The 27,121-nt window shown below is 39.0% G+C and overlaps 1 protein-coding gene across 3 annotated transcripts; it reads right to left on the bottom strand.

Annotated features, from left to right (window-relative positions):
* Positions 1 to 1,516: 1,516 nt before the first annotated feature.
* Positions 1,517 to 22,500, bottom strand: DCUN1D1 (defective in cullin neddylation 1 domain containing 1). Of its 3 annotated transcripts, XM_072867076.1 has the most exons (9): positions 22,089 to 22,500; positions 13,852 to 14,174; positions 13,083 to 13,299; positions 11,630 to 11,798; positions 10,910 to 11,040; positions 6,189 to 6,271; positions 5,849 to 5,945; positions 5,242 to 5,298; positions 1,517 to 4,337 (listed from the first exon to the last, which is right to left on the bottom strand). In XM_072867076.1, the coding sequence occupies exons 2-8, from the start codon at positions 13,873 to 13,875 to the stop codon at positions 5,288 to 5,290; spliced, it is 732 nt and encodes a 243-aa protein (XP_072723177.1). In that variant the 5' UTR covers positions 13,876 to 14,174; positions 22,089 to 22,500; the 3' UTR covers positions 1,517 to 4,337; positions 5,242 to 5,287. The 3 variants fall into 3 exon arrangements, with proteins under 3 accessions (XP_072723177.1, XP_072723175.1, XP_072723176.1); XM_072867074.1 differs by lacking the exon at positions 5,242 to 5,298 and having other exon boundaries at positions 22,089 to 22,491; XM_072867075.1 differs by lacking the exons at positions 5,242 to 5,298; positions 13,852 to 14,174 and having other exon boundaries at positions 22,089 to 22,487.
* Positions 22,501 to 27,121: the final 4,621 nt, after the last annotated feature.

Genomic DNA, 27,121 nt, shown 5'->3' with positions numbered 1-27,121 from the left:
AATTATGTAAATGTTAGAGGAAAATAGGCCGGAGAAAAGCGAGGCTTGCTGCTCCATGTGCCCAGGATCATTCAGTAGCAAGGCTGAAGATGCATTCCCCACGGGCACACACGTACAGTACCTCTATAGATATGTGCATGGCCACCTACACCCAAGAGCACTGCCATGAGCATGGAGAGCAGGTATGGCCGCACCTTGCTGCCTCCTCTGGCTGGAGAGAAGTCCACCAGTAGGAAAAACAAAACCCACACAACTTACTTATATGAACAAACAAACACACGTGTGTGTAAGGGAGGGGTGGGTCCCTCCAGCAGCTGAGCTCAGTCAGTTGCCCGGTGGCTCCAGCTCAGCATGGAGCCTACCCTGAGGTGTGCTTAGTGATGAATTCCAGCATGGGTTTTCTTCCTGTTTCTTCAACAGCAAACGTAGCCGAGAGTTCACTTCGCTGCCCAGCCCCAGCCTTGTCCTTTCCCCACGCAATGTTTACAACTCCATCATCTCGCAGGCTTCCTGGGCAGCTTCCTGTTCCCTTCCTGTTCCTAATTTGATTTACAGGTTTACCATTCTGACTCCTGCTAGTGGTCCTTTGAACTCCTCAAGGGACGAGGGCTTGAAATTTTATACGGTGAAGACACAGAATTGAGTTTAGAACGGAAACAGTTGCAATTGCATGTAAAACATTCAAATTATAGTTCAGCAGCTTTTGTTAAATTGAGAACATGAAGAGCAGTTAGCGGAAGAACTTCCAGAAGCAGGGAGTTGATTTTTTTTTTGTACCAGTTTAAATGTCCAGACTTGGGTGTCTGTTTAAACTGTCAGGAGAAAAACTCTTGGTGTTTACTCATGCAGATACTTCTCCATGGTGGTAGTGAAACACTCAGCTAATTATTGCAAAGCTAGGGCCTATTTCTGATAGCTAAATTATAATTTCATAAAGTATTTAATGGCATGGTCTACTCTTTGAGAGCTGAGGACTGAATGCCCCATGGCTTTAAAAACCAAACACAGTCACTGTACCATACTCAAAATCTACAGAGACTTCCGGCAACATGATTTAAATAAAGTGTGAATGACAAAAGTTTATTAAATGCATTCTTAAAAAACTTTTATCTTAAATAAGGATTTCTCAGTATGGATTTAATTGTAAAACAGTTTGGCAGCAAGTCCTAAGTTAATAAGTAAGTAACAGGCTGATCAATTAAAAAAAGTCACTTGTGTGCGGTAGTCTTCAACCATATTTAAACAAATGCACTGTGTGGTGTCTTCCTTCACAAGCTAGGTAATGTCCCTGCAGCACAGCTGGAAATGGTCAGCTCTGTTTTGTACTTCTAAACATTTGGAATGAGCGGTAGGCAAGGTGTTGCAGCAGTTCTTAGATACATACACCCCCCACCCCCCCCGACTTACCAATAAAGTGTATTTTATGCAGAAGACAAGTATTCCATACTTCCCCCCCCCCCCCCGCTTAAAAGCACATTCTAGAAATAAGTCTTACAAATAATACACTGAAACAATGCATGAGAAGACTTAGGCATGGCAATTTCACTGGAGCTTTATTGCCTCTGTTGGTAATGAGAGGGATTGTAAGAAGTTACATTTGAACTTACAGAGATATGTAAATGATGGGTTTTTTACTAAATATAATCTCGAGATTAAGTGTTTTTTATATCAGGGCACTTCTAATTTTGTACATATTTAATGTATAAAAACAGGTTACAAACTTGATGTTCGCCGCCTTTTTTTTCCTTGACATTTGGCAAAATTAAATTGAACCATTTAAAGGGAGATCATCAAATTGAAGACATAAGCACTTACGAATTAAAGCAATCCAAGTAAGCAACTGTCTGCATTCTTTAAAAAAAAAACAAACCACACAAATATATAAAGGAAAAAAAACACATGGCCACATCTGAGCACGTTTCAATACAAAATATTCCCTGTAACCAGGCATTTTGTCCTTAGAACAACACCCTGTTAAATCAATGTTTCTTTCAACTTCAGTCACTCATTTTGAAAAACTTTTAAGATGCCATCATAGCACAAATAACCCTTTTCTGCAACATAGTTAGTCAAAGTTTTATGTATTTCTTTATAATTACACAGTAATTATAAGTGTGTAGTACCAAACTGATGACAACACTATTTTGTTGAAAAGATCTTGCGTTCAAAAGGAGTATTCTTTAAAACACCACGGCATTACGCCACTACCCAATCGCAGACTTTTTTGAGGGACAAGTCTGTATTGGGATAAAAAGCAAGTCAGTTCTCCTCTCCAGACACAGCATACTTGAACTAATCAATCTGAAACTGTACCAAAACCCTCAAGACAGAAAACAGCACGCATAGATACCTTGTAGAGCTTTTTTCCACCCCCCCCCATAAGTTCAAGTCCCCATTTATATTTACACAAAACTGAGAAAGGAAATACTGAAAGCAGCAAAACACACATTTTTTGGCATAGCCAATTCCAGTAGCTGGAGAAAGTTTGCAATGTTTTTGTGGAACTGTATTCTTGAAATAAATGCACAATCGGGTTTTCTTAAAAGAGCACTGCTATAAGGGGAGCTAGCCTTATGGTCAACTTCAGAGAATAGAAATAAAAGTTTTTTAGCAGTTTAATAGTCAATTATTTTTCCTAAAATACGTTTAGCATCTGCATAAAAGTGTTCTTCTGTTTAGTGCAAGTACCAATTACTCGTTTGAAAAATAATTCTGGCCTTATCATGGGACTATTTAGAGCATGGACTTAAACCTCTATCCTTACTTGTAACTAGTCTTTTTTTTCCTGGAGCTTGGTATTTTCCAGCTTGTTTTACAGAGTAGTAGTTATCAAATCCCTTCACAAGTAACTAAGTGAGGAGTAAAAGACCATGTTTAGCACAAAAGCAGCTCAAGAGCTCTTGTAATATTAAAAATAAAGAATTGCATCTGATAAAACCTGTTTTGAACAAAACAAATGATTTAGTTCAATGCAGTAAGACAATAAGAAGTAGTGATGGATCAACAAAATAAATAAGCAAACAAAGCCAGTGTAGTATTTTATATCTGATCTGTGCTTGTTTGGGAAAGCTTTACTCTTAATTTCAGTATTTGGCAACACAGCGATATGTCAATTTAAGGAAAACTCAACAAAATAATTAAAAAATGGGTGTCATCCATAATGGCAGTACCTCTATGTTATAAAGATTTAACTTACTTCTCAGGAAAATGGTTTCAAAACCTAGATTCACATCAAACTCACCAGCTTCTTGTACAACAGGGCCATTTGTTCCATCACACCTCAACCATAAAAATTCCGTCTCAATTTAAAATACTGTATTGTGTAGCAAACATTTAAGACACAAATTCAGTATATTCAAGTTTTAGATTTCCACAGAAATGAAAAACCTTTCTTTGACAGACGGATAAGCATTTCAAAACTGTAATGAAATTTGATTTCTTAGATAACAACCTAGAGAATATTAGATTCTATCATGACGCACACAGCTTATCTCAATGACGCTCACTGAAGGCTGACTATAACATTAAACACGGGTGCTTTAAGTGCACAGTAGTTGTGTCGTACTTCAACTGTTCTCACAGTCAGCTGATGTACAATCAAACCATTCAGATAGGCACCTAGATCCCCAGTATCAACAACCTTGGGTTTTCTTGGTTATTTCTGTAATTGTTTTTACCAGATACTGAAACTCACTTAGACAATACCTGTACTTTTCCAGAAAAGAAAAAAAAAAAGTATCGGACCCAGTACACTTAAATATATCACTCTTACAGGAAGTGCTATCAATACAAGTCTTTGCAACTAGCCCCAAGTGTATATTTAAGGATTCTTTTAAAAATTGTTTTGATGTTGAGCTGTATAATTCAGATGCCATACAACAGTTGTCTGATGATGACCAGCATTGTGCTTTATGTGAAACCAGAAACCTCAAAATAATCATAAAGCTTCTAGGACTTATGGGAGATGAAACTAAGGTGGTCCACCAAAAAAAAAAAAAATAAATTTTCCATGATGAAATCCACAATGTTGGAATTTTAACAGGCAAGAGTGGTCCAGACTAGAAGAAAAGCCCAAACCACCAGTAGAAGAATGAAATATGATATGGTCCAAGATATATCCTTAAAGGTTTGTCTCAACCCTCAGCCATATTGTGAGGATTGATCTTCAGTTCAGTCCAGCCAGCAGAAATTGACTGTGCAATTTTCCATTTCAGGTATTTGTACAGACTATGTACACTCTAGAAGGGTCCTTTAGTGCTACACTGTCGTACTTTTTGTCCCAGCAATTTGAGGGCGTGCAAATTCCACAAAGTCATCAATAAGAACTGGCCATGCTCCTACAAGAAAAAAAGAAGACCAGAACATAAGAACTCAGTTCAACAAGGCATTCTTTTTAAAGCTTCAGATCTAAACAAGTTATTTACTTCCCAGTCTTAACTAGGCATAGTTTCAAGCAAAAAATTGTAATTTGATTTTCTTGCTTGAAATTTAAGAGCTAGTGAAAGATTTCTACTTCTTTTAAACCCAATTAATACACATCCCTTTCAAGGGTTGCACTTCCTTCATCTTCCTGACCAAAAAAAAGAGGGAAAAAAAAAAAGCTGACAAAAATTCTAGCTTAAAACTGTCCTGGTTTTGGCACCAGAACTTGATCTCCAGGGTGGCAATAACCACTTAAAAAATGTTGAACACTGGATGAAGCAGTCTATGCTGTAGACAGCAGCATGTTGTAACATACTACAGCATTTACTTATCACAATTTGATTTTGCATGAATGCAATGCTCATCTGTTAGAATCAGCATACTTAGCCATACCTGAAAACAACAAAATGCACTCCAATAGCCAGCAAAATAGTATAACGCCCTAGAAGGCTGGTATTACACTACATATACTCTTCTGTATTCCTTATCAAGAGGTAGTTAAAATGCATATCAATATTTTACATATTATGGGCAGCCATATCCAAAGAGGTCCCCAGTCATGTGCATGATGGTCATGTGAAGGTTAAAAATAATTGTGGGCTGGGTTTTTTTTTCCCCCCTTGAAATATTTTTATTCCAAATCATTAAAACATGTTTTCTGCCTTTAATCTTTCTAAACTACATTGATTTATTGTGGGCAGCAGCCCATTTGCTCAATGGTAAGGGAATGAGAACTGTCCATAATTATTAAATAAAGTTGTAGAAGTTTGCTCCCCTCTGCTCTGGAAGTATCAGAAGTTTACAGTTTCCTCCACTCACTGAACTGATCTGCCGCCAACGATTGAAGGTAATTAGCTGTTCTTGGCTACAGATGGACTGGAAGAGGAAAGATCAATACAAAAGTTTACAAGAAATACATTTGGTAGGAAAATAACTTATGTTTAGTAATCCCTGTATGCGGCCAGCTTCACTTTAATATTATTACACGTCCAATCTTCACATAAACTGAAGCAACCAAACTTAAAAAATACTCTCAGCTAAGAAATGCAATAACCAGAGGACCCTACGAAGAAATGCATAGGCCGTGAATCAGTTAGTTGAAGATGCCAAGAATTGCGCTGACAGAGAATCTGTGTTTTTTAAATGGACAAATATCAGGGTTTGTCTCAATAATAAAGAATTAGTATCTGAGCTCAGACAGAAGAAAAAAAGAAAATGGATTTATGAAAGTTTCAGCATTTCTTTTTTAAACCTGCAGTAATAAACAGATGATAACAACATGCAGTAAAGTCGCTCTAACTGGACTTTAGATCACCAGTGATATTCTAATTATGCTGTTATTAGATAGCTTGCCAAAGCAGACACACAGTAATAAGTGTAGCATAAAACACCGTTAGAAGTTAATGAAAGAAATGGAAATGTTTACCTTCCTCATCATAGTTAGACATATCATCTGCTATCATTGTACTAAAGTCTAGAAGAAGGTTCCAGGTGTCCTTAGGAATTGATCTTTTATGATGTTCCTGTTTGGAGGGGTGGAAAATTTATATTTAAAAAAAATAATTAAAACCCCTTATACACATTCATTTTTACCATCTTGGACACATCCATATCCCCAAAATATATTTCTCTTGTACACACCATGAAGTGCAGTATCTGGGATCTGGGTCAAAATAGTCTATTTCATCTACTCAATAATTTAAACTTATTTATCTTCCAAGTTTTAAAATTACTGCAGTCCAGTTTACGTAAAGATTTAAACTTACCAACAAAAATTTGTTCCACAAGTCTAGAAATTTAAATCTTCCATTAAGTACTAAATTCCAGTAGGCAATGGCCATTTCTAAATCTGTAATATTAAAATATATTACTCTTAGAGATATACATTTCAAATATATCATCTCCACAGGTATCTAACACTAAGATGAACCATAGATTCGTAAAGCTGAAAAGAATAATCTAATGCAAATATACTCATGGATCCTCTACAAAAAGGCAACCATAAATAAAGTGTTACACAAATATTTTATAGATTTTGATATTATCACTTGAATATAGAAGAACTGAAAATTGCCCATATTAACATCTAACATATCCAAAACACGCAAGGATATTTCATATGTCTTTTGCTATCTAACAATACTTTAGTTAAAATTCAGTGAAATATTTTTGTCTTAGAAATGCTATTGACTTGAAAAGAAAATGTGTAGTATTTTGTAGTAAGATCTGCTTTAATTTTTTAAATATAATTAATACAATTTACATAAAACTAGCTTTTTATAATTTCATTTTTAGAGCAACCTTGTTACAAGTGCTGCCTTTGTAACATGGCTTTTGTCAGGTGTTCATTTCTGCAATCAGGTTTCCTTTTGAAAAAAATCTGTAAGTACTGTACAAGCAGATGGTTGATAGTTGGTTTGCTGTTGGTCTTTTTTTGGGTGGGTTGGGGTTTGTTTTGGGGTTGTTTGGGGTTTTTTTTTGGGGGGGGGGGGGGAGGGGAGTGGTTTGGGGGTATTTTCCTCCCCCCTAAGACTCCTGTTAAGTTCTTGCTTGTTTTGAATCTGTTTCTCAGGATGACTGAGCAACCTGAACCGAGGCAGTTCAGGAACAACCACCTATTGCCCGTCAGGCAACTGCGTGCTGCTGTCAGCAGTGGGTGCTGTTACAGTGTAGCAGTTAGAACAAGAAACTGGTTAGTCTAGCACGTAAGGAAAAAAAACCCACAACTCACCTCCCTGGTATTTGCCATAGGCTAAACTGACATGCATTTACTGTTTATTAGTGGCATACAGTAATGTGTTAGCTGATAAAAGAAAGTTACGTATCTGAGCTCTAAATCTCTACCTAACATTATCTCCATTACCAGGAATTAACAAGGACCTCTGTACTGTATAACAAAATGCTGCTAACTGTGACCTTACTGAATTCAGTATCCATCACCAAGCACATAACTAGGTAGCCTTTTGGGGTTACTGTAAGTGACCTCTTTTTTAACAAAAGCTCTTAAATATTTTGCAGTCTAGCAAATCTCTTCTTCCACAAACAATCCTCTTGTGAGAGCAGAAAGAAGAGGCACATGATCAACTGCACCTCAGGAGAAAAGGAAAAAGAAACAACCTGACACAACCCAAGAAAATGACTCCCTTCCCCCAGATGCCCAAACTATTTAAAAAAACAGGGAGGTGGATCTTAGAGGTGAAATCAACAGCAAACAAAACAAAGCATGAACTCTGCATTGCTGGAAGGAAAATAGGTGGGTGACAGGGGGAGTTTATGAATTGTTTAGCATCGTTGATATTAAAAGCTCTTCTCAAACAGCACATTCACATTATAATGCTTCCTGACCAAAGTAAAGAATAAAATTTGTGGAGGATTTTCCAGCAGCTGCAAAGGGGTGCGATTTCAGACAAAAGTGCAAGTTTGAGTTTCAAGAAGCAGAGACTAATTAAACAGAAGCCACTACTCCTCAGTAAATAAGCTATATGTGAAAATCACAACTTATTAAAGAGCGTAAAGGCTAGGTATCTCTCTTTAACACAAGATTCAGATAAAAAAAATATGCACTTCAGCCTTCAACTAAAAGTGCTGTCTTTCTAAAAATGAATAGATACAAACTTCAGATTAAGCTGATCAGTTCCTCAAGGAAACAGATTAGAAAACTAAGTTTTATTTACTTGTGATGCATTAATAGCAGGCATACCAAAAAATGCAAGGCCATCAAATCACTACATATTTACAGTGGTTTATAAACAAACACTATAAACAAACTGTGCATTTTGACATGCTTATACAATTTTGAGATTATTCTTGTGGGTAAGCAAAGGCCTTTAAAAAACAGATCTCAGGATGCTGCAACCTCAAACTCATTATATGAGTCCAAACATGTAAAGCACGGAGACATAATGCCTTAGGACAAGCTACATGTTTTAAAAGAAATGTTACGAAATCACAAAATTCCCAAGTAAAGATATGAAAACCTAAAATTATAAGAAAGTGAAAGAATGTTCAGGAAAGTCCTCATGGATCAAATTTTAAAGTCTTAAAATATATGCTCCCTTCTGAGTTTTATCCAGAGAGATGCAAGAGAAGCAAACAATGTTTGAGATGAACATCAGCTAAAAGGTATTCTCAAATGATACGCAAATATCACAGGAACTTTTGAGACATCCGCAGTACTTACATGGTAGTAAGGAATTATGCAGAGGAAATGCATTTCCAGAACTGTGCCTGAGCTACTACACAATGTTTGGAAGATTAGAGACCAATATACATTAAAATCAATTTGCAAGTTCCTACAAGCAGTTATTTAGACACTCCAAAATTAATTGCCTAACTAGGAGCACTTACTTTTCAGCATTGTACTTCTCCCAATATTCTTTTGCTTCAGGGTTTCCAGAATTACTCTGCCCTATCATAAATTCATGCCTAGAACTGTGTATTTATTGGCACCAAAAGAGTTGGTAAGCATCCAGATTTTAAGCTTAGTTCTACATCACCTCCAGACCCAGACTTAAAAATAAATAAATAAATACACCCCCCACCTTACATTATGTATATGCTATATGAATCTGAGAAAACTATACTTGTCTTTGTCACTATTAGAGCTTAACCTGCATAAAGAAGCTTTAAGATCAGTGAGAAATAAAGCAAGTGACTTAGTTTTCCTGGTAAATAATTTTTACTGAAGTCTGTTCCATCTGGGATACTCAAAAGATTCATTTCTATATACGACGCTAGGGGGGAAAAAAAATTCAGAAAAAGAATGCAAGTCTTCCTTATACCTTAGAAATATGGAGAAGAAAATAAGAGGCAAGTACTACATCAAACAGTTCTGTTATTCTGAAGCTTTGAGAAAATATAATTTAAAATGATCATGTAAGTATGATATTGATTTGCCATTTCACTTTTACCACCTTAGAGGGATTCTGCAAAATACTCCTTGTTGTGTGAAGCTGTTTAAAGATTAAAAACAACATACAAATGTTACAACAGCAACCATAAAAAAAAACAAACAACAAAACCCAACAAAACCTTGCAACTGTTCACACTGCAGAACTGACTCCACACTGACACTCTCCATAACCTAACTTCTGGCCTCTCACAATTCAATTACTGTCCACATTTTCCTGGTTACAGCAGCCTAAAAAGAATAATATGACTTTCTACAAGAAATAAGAATCAGCCCGTTCATTTATTTGCAGGATTCAGACCTGACTTACATGCATGCACAAGTATTTTTAAACAGTTTAGCAGTGCTCTTTTAGCTTCTTCAAAGGCTATGAAACTCACAATCCAATTGAAAACAAAAAACTGGATACAGAAAGATGTTAAAGAACGACACAGAGTGGAAACTAAAACATGGGGCTTTTGCTTATTTACTTATTTTTCAATATTCATTTTAAGCCAGAAGTTGGTCCACATATAAAAGACCACAAAACCAAAGCAGAATGCTCATCTTTTCACAGCGCATGAATGCAGCTGGTCAGTGGCAGTCAGTTTAAGGCATTTTCATTACTGAAAAAAAATAAATTCACAAGCTGCCAAGGAAGAAACTACTGGCCTTTCAGTATTTTATTTCCTCTCAAAAGCAGAACAGGTAACTTAAGAAATTAACAGTTACAGAGTCATGAAATACTAGTTACGGTTAATATCTCAACTACACTGTATATAAATGAATATGCATTCTGGTTGATTAACATTACTGCTTGAAAAAAATTTTTGTTCCCTCATTTTGCTGTTTCGAATAGACAGATCTACAGTTTGTTCATTTAAGTTCCATTTGAACTGTGGTGTTTTGTCATGGTTTTGGTGTTGTTTTTTGCTTTCCAAAAAATTATTTTTAATAAGTGATTCTTCCACTTCACCTGTTATACTAATCAAAAGCACAATCAGCAGAAGAGCTCTGAAATAATGAAAAAAAAAAAAATTCAGTAAGCTGAGGGAGGGGAAGAAAAAAAAAAAGGTTGTAGGTAGGCATCTATTACCAACAGCACAACAACAACAGGCATCAAGCCCAGGATACAGAAATCTATTTGTACTATTCCAATTCTATTTTGCCAAGACATTTGCAAGCATTTTTGGTGTTACGAGAGACTGTACGAGTGTACTTACATGCAAATCAGTTTTACAGCTTAAATTTATCCTAAAAATGAAAATTCAATTAATCTGTTCAGTGCTGCAAATTCTAGGTGATATAATTATGCCTTTAATGTAAGACCATAATCCACTGTGCTCACTGAGAATTGCAGACAGTCTTAGTGAAAGAATAAACCCTCTCATAAAATTTTGTAGTCTATACTAATGATGCAGATATTTCTATCAATTTGAACACCTTAAATTGAATCTGTCTTTCACAACAGAAAGATGTATTTTATCCCAAGGGCGGCTATCTTTCAGACTGATTGGATCACAATAATATTTTCACTTAGTGCTTTAATCAGTCATTTCCCATATGCATGAACAAATGTTTATGATTAAGAATACATACCTAAACCTTTCTGTCCTGGATTCTTTGCAAAGTTGAAAGTAAACTGATAAAAATCCTTAAATCTTCCTGGCTCTTTTAATTCTTGTTCCATTTTAGGAATCTGGGCCTTCAGTTTTTCTATGCTGTCACATCTGCATTTTAAAAAGTATATTTATTTGTGTATTATTCATTTTGCCATAAAATATGAGTTATAACTTAAACAAAAATTTATAAAATTTTTGTGGAATATAATATGATTATCAAAACAAAATTCAGGAAGCCTTTAGTCTGCACCTATAATAACAAAGAAATGAAATTGTTGTATTTCTTCACACTGCCATTTGTACATACTAGCTGATACATCACATTCTATAATCCACAACATTTTTAGAAAAATGTGATAAAGACTGTTACATTCTCATAAAGCAGAGAAAACCCAGGTATGCGAGACTGCAGACCAACATCCTTGCTTTATCTACTTGAGTAGCTCTATGGCAACTAACTGAAATACTCACACAACCAAGGCAAGTAGCACTCAAAGTTGCCTCCCTTTTTTTGGTCACTAAGCATCTAGCACATAAACAGCAGATGCATTTTTACAGAGGCAGACAAGTGATGCTAGACTTCAAAAGGTCTCTGAAGTCTGAAAGGACAATGTGATTGTGAATTCCCCAAAATAGGGATGTTTCACCATACGTTCTGGATTACACTGTCAACGTCTAATACTTACTGCACACTTACCCTAGCTCAGTCATTCCATCCATGAATTCCAGCTTTGAAAATTCACACTGTGTTGCAGCTCGGAATTTCCATGCAATGATGAGTACAGTAATGCTGGCTGGGTCAAGAGCTAGATCATCACAAAACTGCTGTATACCATCTATACCAATTTTATTTTCATCTTGAGGATCTTTGGGATATAAAAGTAAGTATCAAGAAAAACAGATTTTTGAAAAAGCTAATTTATTCAACCCGAGTATTTAAGATAAGCAAACATTTTCAAGAAGCCATTTTTGGGATCAGCCCTTATAAGTGAATATTTTAAAAACACAATTAAATTAGTATTTTCAATGGTTAAGCTTTAACAACTAAGGAAGTTACTACAATAAAGCCTCCCATACAATGAAGCTTATGTTATTTTCATGGAGAGACAAAAGCACCACAAACATTTGTTTTCTGCCTAATAATACGCATGATAGTCTGACTCATTCCATACACAGAACAGTGGTCCTTTCCCACCGGCACACTTAATTATTGTCATCTTTGGTAATACTGCTGATCTGTGTACCATTATAAATAATTCTGCAGTGTCCATTTGCAAGCTGTACTGATACAATTATCAAGTCTGCCCATAAACTACTAAGTTAACATTAGTTTTATGCATTTTCTGGCATCACCAGCATGCATGAGATTGGACATGGTAACCTCCAAAAGGAAAGTTACGCTGCCCCATTACCGATTCCAAGTCAGCCAGGCACACTCCTCTTTCCACGAAGGAATCAACATCTGGTCTGGAAGTGAGATGCTCACATTTCAAGTGCACTAACAAAGATCTACTAATGCAAGCCAACAAAGACTTCAGGAAAATGGTATTTGGATTATGCACACATATGAAAACCAACAGAAAATGTAGCACTCATTTTCAGATTTTTTTAAAGTGCTAAAACACAGAATCTATTCTACTGTACTGAATCCGCTTTACTATTTGTGGTAGGATATCATCAGCTGAACAGTGGCTATATAACAGATAAAGAGCCTTTGTTTTCTTTTCCACTCTGTTTGTAACTATCTGATAATAAGCACAAGGTGAATAAAAATTAAGGTAGAATCCATCCTTGGTATGCAACCTTTCACTTTGTCAGGAGCGAGTCCTGAGCAATGTGCTTTCCCCAGAAGAATCACCTAAAATCCATGTTAACCATCATAGTTACTCACTGTACACACAATTCCAGTTCCAGACCCTAATCCTGTATAAATGTACATATATTTAGAGCACATAAAGCAACCACGTGTAATCCTTGTGAAGCAGAAGCCTACATATACTCCCCTTCTAACTTGTATTATTAGTAATAGAAAAACAAAGCTGAAAGAGTGGGTTAAGATATTCCAAGCACAAATGAGCTGCAATGATACACTGTAATTACAAATGCATGCATACAACTAGGAAATAAGCCTTAAAACTCAGGGTACTCACCTTTGTATCTGTTATATAGTTGTTCTAACTTCTTTCTGTCCAATGATCCTTTAACACTCTCTCGTATATAAAGTTCAGGATTTTGGAAAAAGTTGTCTGTTGCAACATCTAACTTCCAGTCATTTTGAGACAGACAACTCACTGCTGTCTTTTCACTAGATTGGGTGAAGACCATAAACTGACGCACTTTATCCTTCTGTGATGATTTCAACTTGTTCTAGTAAAAACAGACAATACTGTAACTAGAAATGTTTTACTGGACAAAAAAAAAAAAAAAATCAATCATCGGTACTGTTAATATTTTTAAATAGGTACCTTTTATAATCTTTCCAAGCAATTAGACTTTCTCTAACTGCTGGGGCACTTAGGCACTCAAACCAACACTTATTTTCTCTCTCTCTCTCTTTTTTTTTTTTTTAATTTAAACTTACCTTCATTCTAGGTACTTTACATTATAACAAAACTGAGTTAAACCATCACAAAAATCACGCTGGCAAAGCAATCACAGAAATAAAAAATGGGTATTCTTATTGCATATTTGGAGAGAGAGCTGAAGGGCATAGCAAATTCATATGCAACTGTAAGACAGAACACCTATTTAAACCAATTTTTGTTTTTTAAAAAGAAAAAAACATTCTCTTAACAGAAGAATGCTACACCTCCCAAAAAAGGGCAATTGAGATGCCTAAATAAAGCCCATGGCTATCAAAATATTTGATATATTAATTGCCTCAACAGACACGGCAGAACAGGCTGTTTAATAGCTTACCGTCACTGAACGAGAGGCTGGCATTCATTTAGTCCCAGCTGACCGAACTAACAGAAACACCAGCTAGTGCAGGACCAGCCGCAAGACCACACACACTGCCAGGAACAGCATCTCTTGATGTGCCTCTTCATGGCAGCAAGGAACTTAGGCTGGGTCATCCATTTCAGGGAGCTACACACCGAAATATCTTAAAAGACTTTTTTTTTTTTTTTTTTTTTTTTAAGAGATTTTTCACTTTGAAGGTGCTCAACTCCACCTACATAATTTGCAAAACATTCCTGTGAGGAGGCATTGTCTCCCTTTCACAGGTGCAGCAACTGAAGCTAAAAAAAAAAAAAGGGGGGTAAGTCATTTTGCCGGAGGCGGGCGGGGGAGTGAGTAGCCAAGGTGAGAGCTCTGGAATTTCAGGCCTCCCGCCCAGACCAAGAGACATCCCTCTCTGCTCTAGCGCAAAACTGAATGGAGAACTTGCTGCCAGTAATTTATCAGCGTAGAGTGATTCCCAAGGATATTTTTGATGAGGAGAAGCACACTCAGTATTTCAAGGGTATTAGTTACACAAAACTAACTGCTGATCAGGAGAAAGCAATCATACCGCTCTTGCACTAAATCCAAATTCAGTTCTAAAGTTCAAAGCAAAAAGAATCCTAACGCTACAACTTGGTAAATAAAAGTTCTGACTTTTAAGTCAGGATTGGATTTTTTACATGGCACAATATTTCATTTGTAGTTTACCTTGCATTCTAACCAAAACTTGTATATTCTGTTCATTATTGTAATTTCCAAGTTCATGGCTCCTTCTCAGGGAGTATGGGGAAAAAAGGCCAAAAAAAAAATCTCCAGACATGATAAACTATCCTCAGCAATGGTTTAGGAGCAGTATGAGCTCAAGCTCTTCATTCCAAAGGATAATTAGTGTCCAATCACATTATCATTAGAAAAAAGAACTAACGCTTCAGAACACAAACTCATCTGCCCTAAAACTCAAAATCAGTTTTCTGCTGCTTGATGACAGTGAATGTGAACACTATTATTTGCAAGAGTAGTTAAGTTACCAGCTTCAGCGTTACACCTTTACAAAAAATACACATTTGGTTTAAACTGATACCCACATAATATACTAAACAGACCAATACCCTTAAATTTAAGATCCCTTTTTAAAAAAAAAAAACAACAAACTCCCCCAAACCAAAACAACCCTATATCTACAACACTTAGCTGAAGCCAAAATTTCAGCACACACTGCAGACTTAAACACAGTGATATTTGTTAGGCTATACTACTTTTAAAGTTACAATGTGTTGCTGCTTTATTTCAGTGTCTTGAATAAGTTTCTCACATCAGACCTTTTGCTACAAACATGTTTCTGAAACTCAGATTTTCAGAAGTAATTCCAGGTAAAGGTCAAGCCATCAGAGCAGGTCCTGCCAAGACCCACTTCTGACAACTTGTGCCTGCTTCGAGTTTCACAGCAGACATTCAGCACCTTACAATATTGAGCTCAAACTTTCACAAAAATCACTTACACTGACAAAGCCATGTGGAATGACTTCCAGAAATTACTAATGCATGTTTAGTTCCAGTTTTTAAAAATATATTGTAAACTCAGATATATTAAAACAAACCATTGAATGAAATCACAAATTAAGATGAAACTATCCCAAGGCTAATTTTCTGTATCAGTTACCAGCTTCCTCAAATCAGTTCCACGCAGCCAGACTGCTGCATCACCACAGACTCAGCTGCACTATAGGGCAGAGTCACACTTACGACCTTAGCTTTTCTTTTATTTTTTTGACAAAGCGGGTGCCTTTAATTACTAGGTTTTTGTTTGTTTGGTTTTTTAACATGTACACATAAGTATGCATAGCCCTTTTAGTAGTGAGTATTCTGTAAAACATCAGGAGGCTTTGTTCTGCCCTGCTCTTGCAAGGGTAAACTCTAACAGCAATGACATACAACAAGAAGTCAAGGAACAGGTTTACAAGGGCTTCACCATGGATGCCCAAGACCACAAAAGGTAGTGGGTTTTCTGTGTTGTCACATAAAAGGAGAATGCAATTTGTTAGATCAAAAAAATGCAGTTTAAATCACTTTCATGATAAAATTTAAATCCTATATATGCACATGAGAGCTTCCTGTGCTCGGGGCTCCCTAAGTGATAGTAACAATATAAAACCTTTTTAAAGAGAACATTGAATTTGCCAAGAGTCAAGCAGCTAATGACACTAATCAGTATAGCATTCAGTAATATATTAAGATGCAATAAATCACACTGTTCAGCCATAATCTTTTTCTGGAATAACTACATTTTTTACTAGTCAAATATGAGTTTATTTTTAGTGAAGAAGTGCCAAAGCCCTTTCTTTATATTTCACTAATGTTTCCGCAGAAGCTTGCCAACGTGGACGAGACACTCCACATCCTAAGTGACTGGACAACTCTTTGAAGGCCTACTACAGGACAGCAAAAGATGAAATTACTGCTGAGTTTTTATTATCCTATTATAGCTCTTCTTTCATCACATTAAAAACCCACACTTCAAGCAGGAACAGGTTCCAAGCCTTCTGCACTTTTAAGGGCTATTTCTAGAAGCCGAGCTCTAACAGTCTATTGTTTTAAGTGTGCAATACAGAAGCCAGAGCACCCTATAACCTTTAATCCTGTAGTCATCAGGCAACAAATACCTTACACTGCAATTGTATGTGCTGTAATGCAGTATAACCCATTTAAAATATCTCAACTTTAACACTACTTAATACCAAAGACAGAATTTTATTTATCTTTCTTGCTAAAATATACAAGTGAAAACCAATGGAAAAAGAATGCAACAAATTTTCTAGTAAGTCTTACCCCTTGGGGTAAGGGGAAAAGGAAAAATTCAGATCTGCAAGCTTTTGATCACGTTTGTGTGGTATCCAAGCTACCTTTTATAATGAAGATGACATAAGAGACAGGAGGTGAACTTACTTTTAAAACACAGAATAACGTCTCTAAGTAAAAAGCTACATTGTGTAGATTCTTAAAACCATAATAAATCTTTCCAATGAACATCTCATGATATAATATTAATTTTAAAATGAAAACTTTGCCTCTCCCCATCAAGTACCAAATTTGATAATTCTAATTCAATAACCCATCCTTGACAGTGACTAGTATCAGATACTTCAGTGAAAGATTAAAAATTAAAAAAAATACTTGGGCTTTTTTTCCCCAAGTATTTTTTTTTCTGGCCTCAGACTGAAACTCCCCCCCCGTCCAGGGGAGTAAGCTTTCCCAGTCTAGGGAAAAAAAAAAAATAATGCTAGAACCGATCTGCCAACTCTGACTATATGCTTGTTTTTCCTTATCTTCTACACTCAATTTTTAGTCACCTCATATTCAAAGATCAGCTCTGCACACTGGTCATCATCGTTTTCTGGATAGCTAATAGCCATATGAGGGCTCCACTCTCCTGGATAATGTCCATGGGAAACAATAACAACCTTCGTCCCTCACTGCCTGGAGTAGACAACTGAGGATTCCTACCAAAACCCTGTTCTTGGACTTTGCTCAAAGGTTATATGTGGCTTCCAGCTAGACAAGCAGTGCACAATCAGTTTGAAATATCCCTGCCCAAAATTTCTTATGGCCCCAAAGACGGCATTCACACAGTTACTCTTTAATGAATAACTGCTTTTCACCCTTCCCTTCCCAGCCACTGCTTATAGATGATCTGATTCCTACTAGTTTCACTGCTAACTAAAGGAATTTGAACAATGTGACATCTGTGGTTTTGTTTCAGTCAGGACTCGAAGAAAAGCCTGTTACATTCTCATGCATGTGACAGGTAAAAAGCCTTTTCTAAAATAGTATCAACCTCCACAAACTCCAGGCTTTTATACTAACTGCATTTAAACTCTACCAAGAGATCTGGCTGCGGGAAGCATCCTTGCACTTTCAAAGGACCCCAGTGACGTCAGTTCAAACACTGAGTAACTTCAGCCCGCACACAGAAGAACGGGCTTGTGCATGTAATAACCTCATGGATCATGACTGCCAGTTTTGTCGCGTCTTTATGCGACACTAATGGTCAAGAGAATGTTGCTCCCTTACAGTGTCTGAATCATTCCACATTGGGCTGTATCCATTAAAGGAATGTACAAGACACCTGCAAATAATCTGGTTTACTGCTTGTATTCAACAAATATATGGCTAAAGCTTAAAAGGCAAAATCATTAGTATTTTTCTTTGTTTTATAAGAAAACAAAAGCTAATCATAACAACAGAAGTCTATGAATACACTGAATTGAATGAATACACTGAATGAATACATTGCATTTTAATCCATCAACTGTGATGGCATACACGTATGCTACCAAAAAAAACATAAATTCCAAGTTAAAGACAAAAACAATTAAATAGCCATAGTTTCTGTATAATGTAAACAAGCATGCCCTTCAACTACATTTTATTTTCTACAGCAGTTTCTCGAAAAGAAAGCACACAAAGTAAGATTGTCAGGACATTTTTAAGCTTCTGTTTCAAAGCGATGTGAAATTCATTTGTCTGCAGTGGAACAGAACAAAACTTTAAAATTTACAAGGTCTGTTGAGATATAAAATCTAAGGAAAAAAATCACAAGCAACATAAAATCAAAGTTGCCTTTGACACCCTCTAATGTTCTTTTAGTGGATAAAATAATTTTAGTACTTGCATATGGGCAGAAAGTCTTTTGCAGAAGATCAATATATAGCTACCCAGAAGAATGCAGCAGTTGTAATAGCGTTTTAAGGCAATTCATGTTAACCTGAGAGGTGAAGGAAATGCCAAAAATCAGGGCTTTTCCAATTAAAAAATGACAAAATGAAGCTGTCAATTGTTTAGCATTCTTAACTCTGGTCCAGAGCAGAAGCTCTATTCAGCCATAAGCTGCATTCATACCTTATATTTACATTGGCACATAAAACATAAGTAAAATATCAAGAGCTACATAATGAATTTCACACCTTGTTCTCAGAGTAGTTCATATTCCTGAATAATTTTTTCATGGCTCTAGTTAAAAGTAATTTTACAGTATAAGTTCAAAGGGTTCTCTGGTAAGCTGGGAGAGGAAACACGATCATGCACCATCTTGTCTAGCACTCAGACTACTCTGTCCTAAGCATAATGCCAAGAATCTACAAGTTTTACTATGGGAGAACCAAAACCAAAAACATTTAGTATCAACAAACTACTACAGACATGAATATGCACCAAACAAAACAGCCTTGCAGAATAGCTTGTTGAGTTAAACACTACATAACAATGTCATGAAGTACAATAACATTACAGGAGACAGCGTCAGACATGAAATTCTTGTAATACTAAATTTTTACAACTTCCTGTCACCTGAGGTTTGCCCTAAGAAATTATGAATTTATCAGCATAGAAATATTCTTCAGAGAACACAAACTGGATAATATAATAGGTAGTGTAAATAGAGATAAGGTTAGCATTTGGGTCTGGATAAAGATATGGCTACTCACACACTTGCCTTGATTATCACACATAGTCCTAAGTTCATTAAATCATTCAGAATAGTACAGGTAGTAGCTCTTCTCCCCAGAGAAGATGGCTTAGAGTATAACAGACCAGCTTGCTGCTCTGTCTTGATTTGCAGGCACATTACTTGCCCTCACGATGAGATGAAGCAGTCACATACCAACAGATAAGATGAAGGAGACCAATTCTACAGATGCTGCTCAGCTCTAATGAAAATGTGGGTAAGAGAGGCAGATTGCTATCAGCAATCCAAGGAACACTGCCAGGGTGGTGTACCTGAGCACTGGACAGACAACACTTTTCAAGTTACCTAAATGGCCAGATCGAGCCTAACAGGCAGGTAATGGTCTCCCCTCCAGATATTGGACAAAGACAGTTCAAAGCCAGGAAACCTTTGTCCTGAAAGCACTGGCCATACGAACACTGGTGAGACTAAGACAGAGCCAGAAGCACTCTAACTGGCGGTGCTGCATGGGTGAGTAGGAGCCAGGCCCCAGCTGCAGAAGCCTCCACCGCAGTATTTGCTGTGCTGGACAAGCAACCCGGCCCCAGGAACCTGCCATAGCCACTGGAAGGACTAGCCAGAGCAGTAGTGCATATGAACTGGGCAGAAAAATGGGACATCGAATCTCATGTTTCTGCATGGACATCTTTGGATCTCTGTGAAGAAGTCTCCCTACTCTTTCCCCTAACTAAATAGAGGATTTTGACATACAAGTATAGGCACAGAATCCTATACCTGGGCACTAGAAACAATTCAGACCTGTATTTACTACTTATAAAAGCTGCAGCCTGTCATTTAGTCCCACTTCAGTGTCTATGTCATCCTTTCACCTGGTGTTGGAGTCAACAAGCACAACCTGGAAAATACTTGTTTGCATAGTACCTAACAACTATGCTTGGGGCCATGACTAGAGTATTCAGATACTCCCTCCAATCTGATAAATACCAATCTATCAGTACAGTATTGTTCCACAGAATATATCTGCTAGTTCTTCAGTTAAGTATTTCCAAGAAGACTAAGCAGATAGGATTCTGCTGTTTCTCACAAAAAGCTATTCTTAGAATAACGTGCCTCACTATTTCTGTTATATTGTCACTTACTACAGTATTGTTCAATTTAAATTTCTAACCACATAGCCAGCCAATAATATATGCATGTACAAGACACCAACTGTGTATTTTGCATACCTACAGTGGATATGCTGCAAGACAGCCCTAGGTGATTTTTATGGAAAAAAGTCTTAATAAAAAGTTGTGTAACATTACTGCATAAGTGCTATTTGAGACAGTCCCAGAACTGCAGAATTACATTAAGACACCTCTACAGTCTGAACTTTACCCAGGCTTTAGTTTTAAGCTCGCATAAAAAACTCAAGTGAAGATCTACATCAAACTATTCAATTAAAAATTATACTAGTAACATAGCGACAAGTTTATTAGAGGTCTACATACTGCACCACTAATTTAAATCCTGGCTGACCAAATTTTTATGCCAATATAAGTCCATCAGTTAAAGGTGACATTTTTATTTTTTTAATACGCTTTTAACACTGCTTGCCAGAATAGTATTAACTGCAGGTATAAGATAGCTTTATACCAATAAGCGTACACCAGTAGATCTTAGGCTCCCTCCTACACCCTTCCTAAGACAATACAGCTGCTATAGAGAAGTACTACTTTAAACTGTACAGGTGTAGCTAAAGCTGTACAACTTTTGTATACAGAGAAGGCCTAGAAGTATGACTATAAACATGTTCCCTCGGGTGCATAAGACACTGTGCAAGAGACCAATAAGGACCCCCTTATTTAAAGCTAAGGAATGTCTTTTTTTTTTTGTTTCGGTGAACAAAAATAGCAAATTTTCTTCCAACCACTGCAGTTTCCCTCTAGAAGAGGGAAGGGAGAAAGTCAGTCAATTTGAGAGTCCACAGCAAATCCTCAGCTATAAGGAAAAAAATATTATGGAGAAAATGCAAGATAGGTAAGTCTTCCTTTACAACACTCCGTGAACAGGAGCCTTACCAAAGCCACAAAACAATTATCCAGAAATTCCCCAACATAATCCCACTTCAAGAAGAATCAACATATCCAAGTTTCCCAGTGACCTGACAGCTCTTAATGGGCCCGGAGCCACCTCAAATCCTGCAAAAAACTGCAAGTAGCCCCTGGTTTCTGGCAGCCCCCCACACTCTCTCCAGTCCCTGCTGCTCACCACCCCACACAGGGCACAGACCAAGCTGCCCACAAAAGGCCTCTATTGCCCCTGTCCCGTACAAAGGTGCCTGAACCCTCATGCAAAGTGCAAGCGAGCACCTCCTCGCCCTGAGGAGGCCTGACAGAGCCCCGCGGGCTGAAGGCCTCCGCGAGATCCCGGCGCCCCCCACCTAGGCCCCGGCGCTCGCCCCTGTCCAGGAGCAGCCTCCTGCCTCCCGGCCCCGCGGCCAGCGGCCCCGGCCCACCGCGCCGCCCTTCCCGGGTCCCACATGCCCTCCCCACCCTGCTTGATGGCAGGGCCGAGGAGCCCACGGCCTCAGGACATCATGCCCCGGCTGCGGGGCCCCCGGGACCGGCCCCTTCGCCGCTCCCGTCGAGCCTCTCCCGGACACCCCAGCCCGCCACGACTAGGCCCCAGCTGCCCCTGCGGCGCCGCCGCGGCTGGCCGGCCCCCAGGCGCCGGGACGGGCCGAGAGGCGACCCAGGAGGACACTCACCATGTTGAGGGCTGTGCAGGCCTCTTCCCTCCCGGCTCAGGCGGAGACTGAGGGCGGCGGCGGCAACGGCTTCCTCCGGCGGCGGCAGCTCCCGGCTCCTCACGGGCCCTTCCGCCGCCTCCCGCTCATGCGCAGTCCGGCGCATCCCCCGCGCCGGGAGCCGGCGCTGCGCGGCCGCGGCGCAGCGGCCGGCAGCCTTCACCGGGGGGCGGCCCCATCCCGCTCCCAGCCCCGTCCGGCTTCTCTCCGGGAGCGGCGGGCGCCCGCAGCGTGGCGGTTGGGGCTGCGGCGCGAATAGCGGTCGGTCGTCGCACGCAGCTGAGGTGGGGGCCGCCGCACCGCGGGGGCCGCGGCCCGAGGAAGGGAAGGGAGTGGAAAGTCCCCTCTCCCCGTTCTCCTCGGTGTTATTGCAGCGTCGGGAGCGGGGGTGGGCTCCTGGCTCGCGGCGGGGTTGGGGCCAGGAGGGGCCGCCGGGCGGGAGGGGGCTGCTGTGGTGGCGGCCAGGTGCGGTGGGGTCCTGGCGCTCTCTGAGGGGCGCGGGCCGCCCGGGGTCCGGCCCGGCTCCTTACCCCGGTACCCGCGGTCACCCCGCGGCCGCTTTTCTGTCAGGAAAACTCGTTATGTTCCTTTTCCTTAAATACCCCAAATTAAAACATTTTGCGAAGGCTCGGTGTGAACGCGCGTGGTGCAACAGCCTGTTCCTGCCGCCGTCTCGCAGGGGTGTTTCGCGGTGTTTGCCGAGCGCAGGCAGACGCACTGCCCCAACGCGTGAACTGAAAACATTTGCTGTGCAGCCACGGAGACCTGGGGATGGTGAAGTCTGAAGGCAGCGGTTTTACAGGCGTTTTCTTAGGGGACCACCTCCACACTTGTAAGATTTTCCTGCTAGAGGTTGTGATCCTCTTTGGGGAGCTGTTGCTTCCAAGTGGCAGTCGACAGATGAAGCCTTTTCTGCAGTAGCATAGATGTATTAGCAAAAGAGGTTGTAAGGGTTAAAGCACAGTTTGTACCGGTATCCCAGACAGTTTTTTTTTCCCAGGAAAGCGTACTCTATCTACTGCAGGCTGTCGGCAGCGAGAAATTTTGGGGAAGCAGAGTATTTGCTGATATAACTCACAGTGGTGGCAAACTGCTAGTTGTGAAGGACAAAGGATTGAGATCTGATTCTTTAGTTCAAATCATTATTTTCATCTTCTGCCTGGGTTACAAATTAGCAATTTTTAAATTAGATGCAGGTCTGGTGGAAGTTGTTCTCCACACTTTATTGTTCAGAAATTGTTCCTGCTGTACCATCTTTTTTTTTTCCGGGAGTCAGGACATTTGGACTCCCCTTCCATGTTTGACTGACTTGTGATTTGATCTCTCTAACTTACTAAATTCCTCTACGTTATGAACTCCCAACTTATAAGGTATGGAAAATCATACTTAACTGCTTCACAGGTGCTTCTTAGTAGGGCAAGATAAAAATGGATGATTTAGTGAAATGCAAGTGAAATGGAAAAAATATGTGAAACACAGATTAATGGTATTCCTGGTGCACATGCTTCTGTTTTGGGGGGGGGTGTTCAGTTTAAGTTTAGTTATAATGTGAAACTGTACATGAGAAAATGAGTGGCTTCCTACTGCCATTTAAGTTGGAAGTCTAGTGTTACTGATTTTAGTGGAAGCTACAGTATGCTCTTCTCTCTTGACTTCCAGAGTGCTTCCATGAGTATGTCTGAATTGCAGAACTAAGGGAAGTTAGCCTAGCCAGAGCTCTTGGTTACCACAGCCAGGCTATCTGGTACCTCAGCCTGAGGTAGCTTGATTAGACTGAGTTATCTTCTCCATACATGGTACACTGTAGTAGGCATATCCTGCACAGCACACGCTTCAGGACACAGTCAGATTGCCCCAGTTCCACTCATGTCCATATGCTTACTGGCTGGCTGTACATCTGCAGATGTAGATCTGCACTTTAGTGACGTGTGTGCTGTCTGAATCTCACCCTTAACATTTCTGAGCAAAAACAGACACTTTGTAAAGCAAGAGGCACCATGAGGCTGCCAGAAAGCTCTTTCTACGTATTCAGAATAAGTTGTCTAAATTGGGCTTGTTACATGTCAACTTTTGTGCAACTCCATCCAGGATGGCACGCAAGTCAGACCAGTGAGGAACAGCTCTGCTATTTGTAAACATGACGCACACATTCAGTGATACAGACTAGAAGGAAATATTATTCATTGAGCAATCTGCATGCAGCGTAATCACTGTGACCGCAGTAACATGATGACTTGTTTAATTTATGGTAAGGCTGACACGCTTGCCTTGTTTTGTTGTGTGATCCAATGATGTTTTATCATCTCATGTGAACCCTAGGAGAACCAGTCAGTGATTTTTTTAAATCCAAGTGTGTCAAATGCATAGTTCTGAATAGAACATTGATCTGTTTTACACTGACTTGAGCTCTCTTCCTGAGCAGATAGTGAAGCAAGTCTCGTGTTAAGTCAATGCAGAATCCATTTAGTGTAATCCCCTTGCTGAGAACTTCCACTTAGAGCACTTTCTGAGGAAGAGGCCCAAAGCTTCATGAAAGATAACAATAACCTGGCACAGCTTGGCCTAAAAATGTCTTTCTAAACCCCCCCCAATCTTTTTGTCAGCTACTTCATGCTTTAGAAAGTGAAACCACCAATTTATCTTACACTGATGGAATAGCCGTAAAGTGGTTATGACTAATGGCCCTTTGCCTGCAAACACTGACCCCATGTTCAACTAAGAGAACAAAGTCCCCTGAACTATCCTGCACAAGGAAATTCAATGCCACTCTAAAGGCATGAAGTTCTTAGCATCCACAGGTACAGACCCAATGGTCTGCTCCTATCCTGTTCTTCAAGTGAGACGGCTAGAACGTCCGTATCAGCCTATATAATTTTTTCTGCATGGAAAGAAGCACAGAGGAAGTAAACAGTCTTGAGTCCTCCTGTAGGTGTCTAAGCAATTTAACCTGCAAACTGGTACATCACCAGTATCTGAAGATTGTTGTTAATAGGTTGCAGGGAAGGGTGTTCACCTTCTATTAAGTTTTTAATCCTTCCTGCATTACATAAGAGGTTAACAAGTTACTACACCTGATCAAAGGCACTGTTAGGAGCTGGGTTCCATGTGACAGTATCTCTGGGAGGGAGCAGGACAGGCTTATGTGACAAAGGAAGAAAAGTCAGGTCAGTGAGCCTGAGAAAGTCTGAACATTTCTCATGTACCTAACTATATCCTAGCAGGCCTGAATAAACTGAGAGTTTCCAGGACACCTAATGAGCAACAGACTGCAAGACTTATGTATTTTTTTGGCACTCATTAGAAGTACTGAGATACATATACGAAAATCAAGGCATTTTAAGTAATGTGAATTAAGAAATGAGAGGGCATAAGAATTGAGGTAGCTAGTTGATTTTTATGAGATATGGACATTTCAGTTCAGAACTGTAAACAACATAGGATCTTTGTAAACAGAATGATTTGAAATTTCCCAAGCTATAAACCAGACAGTGCCATCATAGCTATGATTTCATGATTAAAACCTACACCTTAGAACTGTAAACAGCTTTCCATTCTCACTACAAAGAATTATGGGCAATTTCAAGAATCTAGGAGACTGAAACACTATTATTTCCCTATCACAGGGATTTTCTGTATGTGTCATCTTTAATTGTTCAACTTAAGTCATCTGAATTCAGAGCACACATTTTGCTATTAATATATGAAACAGTAATTTAAGTTGTATGTATAGAAGGCAGAGCCTTTTGCCTTGAGGTAAGCAGTCTGCAAGAGTAATGCAGACATACAAATTAAGGGTAGTATGACTCTTACCTCCTGCCATACATGTCACACACATTTAGCCTTTTCCACTCCTCACGCTGCCATAACAGTTTTTGGGAACATGTCTACGCAACCCAGCCAGTACTAATTTTGTGATATTTAAGTGGCAAATTGGAACCTCCATGCCCATGACTAGCTATCAACATCAATACAGTGGGGCAAACTTCAAGGAAAATGTGCATTAACCACATCTGAATATAACAGTTCTATTATCTCTTTTTTTATCTCATTTTAAAACTCTGTAGAGCAGGAGCTGTGTCTTATGTTTCAGGGATGCTTAGCACAGGACACTGAACGTGCATGGCGTCTTTGGCTGCAGTTATCATACCAGTATTTATGACTGACTGTTTCTGTGTGTGCCAGTGCACACTGGTGAGTGAGCAAAACAGTAGAGCCTAGAATAAGATGTCTCTTTCCTTTTTCAGAGAGGCAAAAGAGGGATGGAGCTCTCAGCAGCAGGCTTTTTCACCAGACACTCCTTGGAGCCTTGCTGGCTCTAGTATGTTAAAAAGTAGAGAGATGTTAAGTGAGTAGATTGGCTGCCATTCACAGAGACCAATTATCATCTCAAGAGCACCTTTTTGGCACCAGAACTGTTTATATGGAAAACAGATTAAAGCTAAAATCCAGCTACCATTATACTTTCAAAACCCAGTAGGACGCTAGACATGTGTTTTACTTGCTTATTACTGCTATAATAAAAAATACGGGATATTCAATCAGAACATCCATGTTTATTTTAACGTGGATTCATTGTATAATCAACAGATTTTAAGCTAACATCAAATGTCTCATAAAAGATATTGCATTGCTTTTAGAGCCCAGGCTCTTTTCTTTCAAGAAATACAATCAGTCCACATGAAAATAAATGCCAATGTTTCAATTATGAATTTCTGCAATATTGATTTTTTAATACAACATTCAGTAGTGTATATTACTTTCCAAATGGAATTCTTATGCAGAAGGCTATGCCCCAGTATCATAAAGATACGAAGTGATATTTACCTGTGAATTGTTCATGCATAAAAATCTGTAATTTTGAACATAACTGTACAAGCAGTTAAAGTATCTGTTGAGAACATACCTTGTGTAAAAGCTGTAAGTTCAGACCTTAATCCATTGCCACTGACTGTTCAGTAAGCACGTTCTACACAGCATTGTTGAGCTTTTTACAA

The sequence above is a fragment of the Ciconia boyciana genome, chromosome 7 (genome assembly GCF_034638445.1).
Source record: "Ciconia boyciana chromosome 7, ASM3463844v1, whole genome shotgun sequence".
In the NCBI taxonomy this organism is placed as follows: Eukaryota; Metazoa; Chordata; class Aves; order Ciconiiformes; family Ciconiidae; genus Ciconia; species Ciconia boyciana.
Note: the sequence above shows the minus strand (reverse complement) of the source record. Positions and strands in the feature narration are given on the sequence as shown.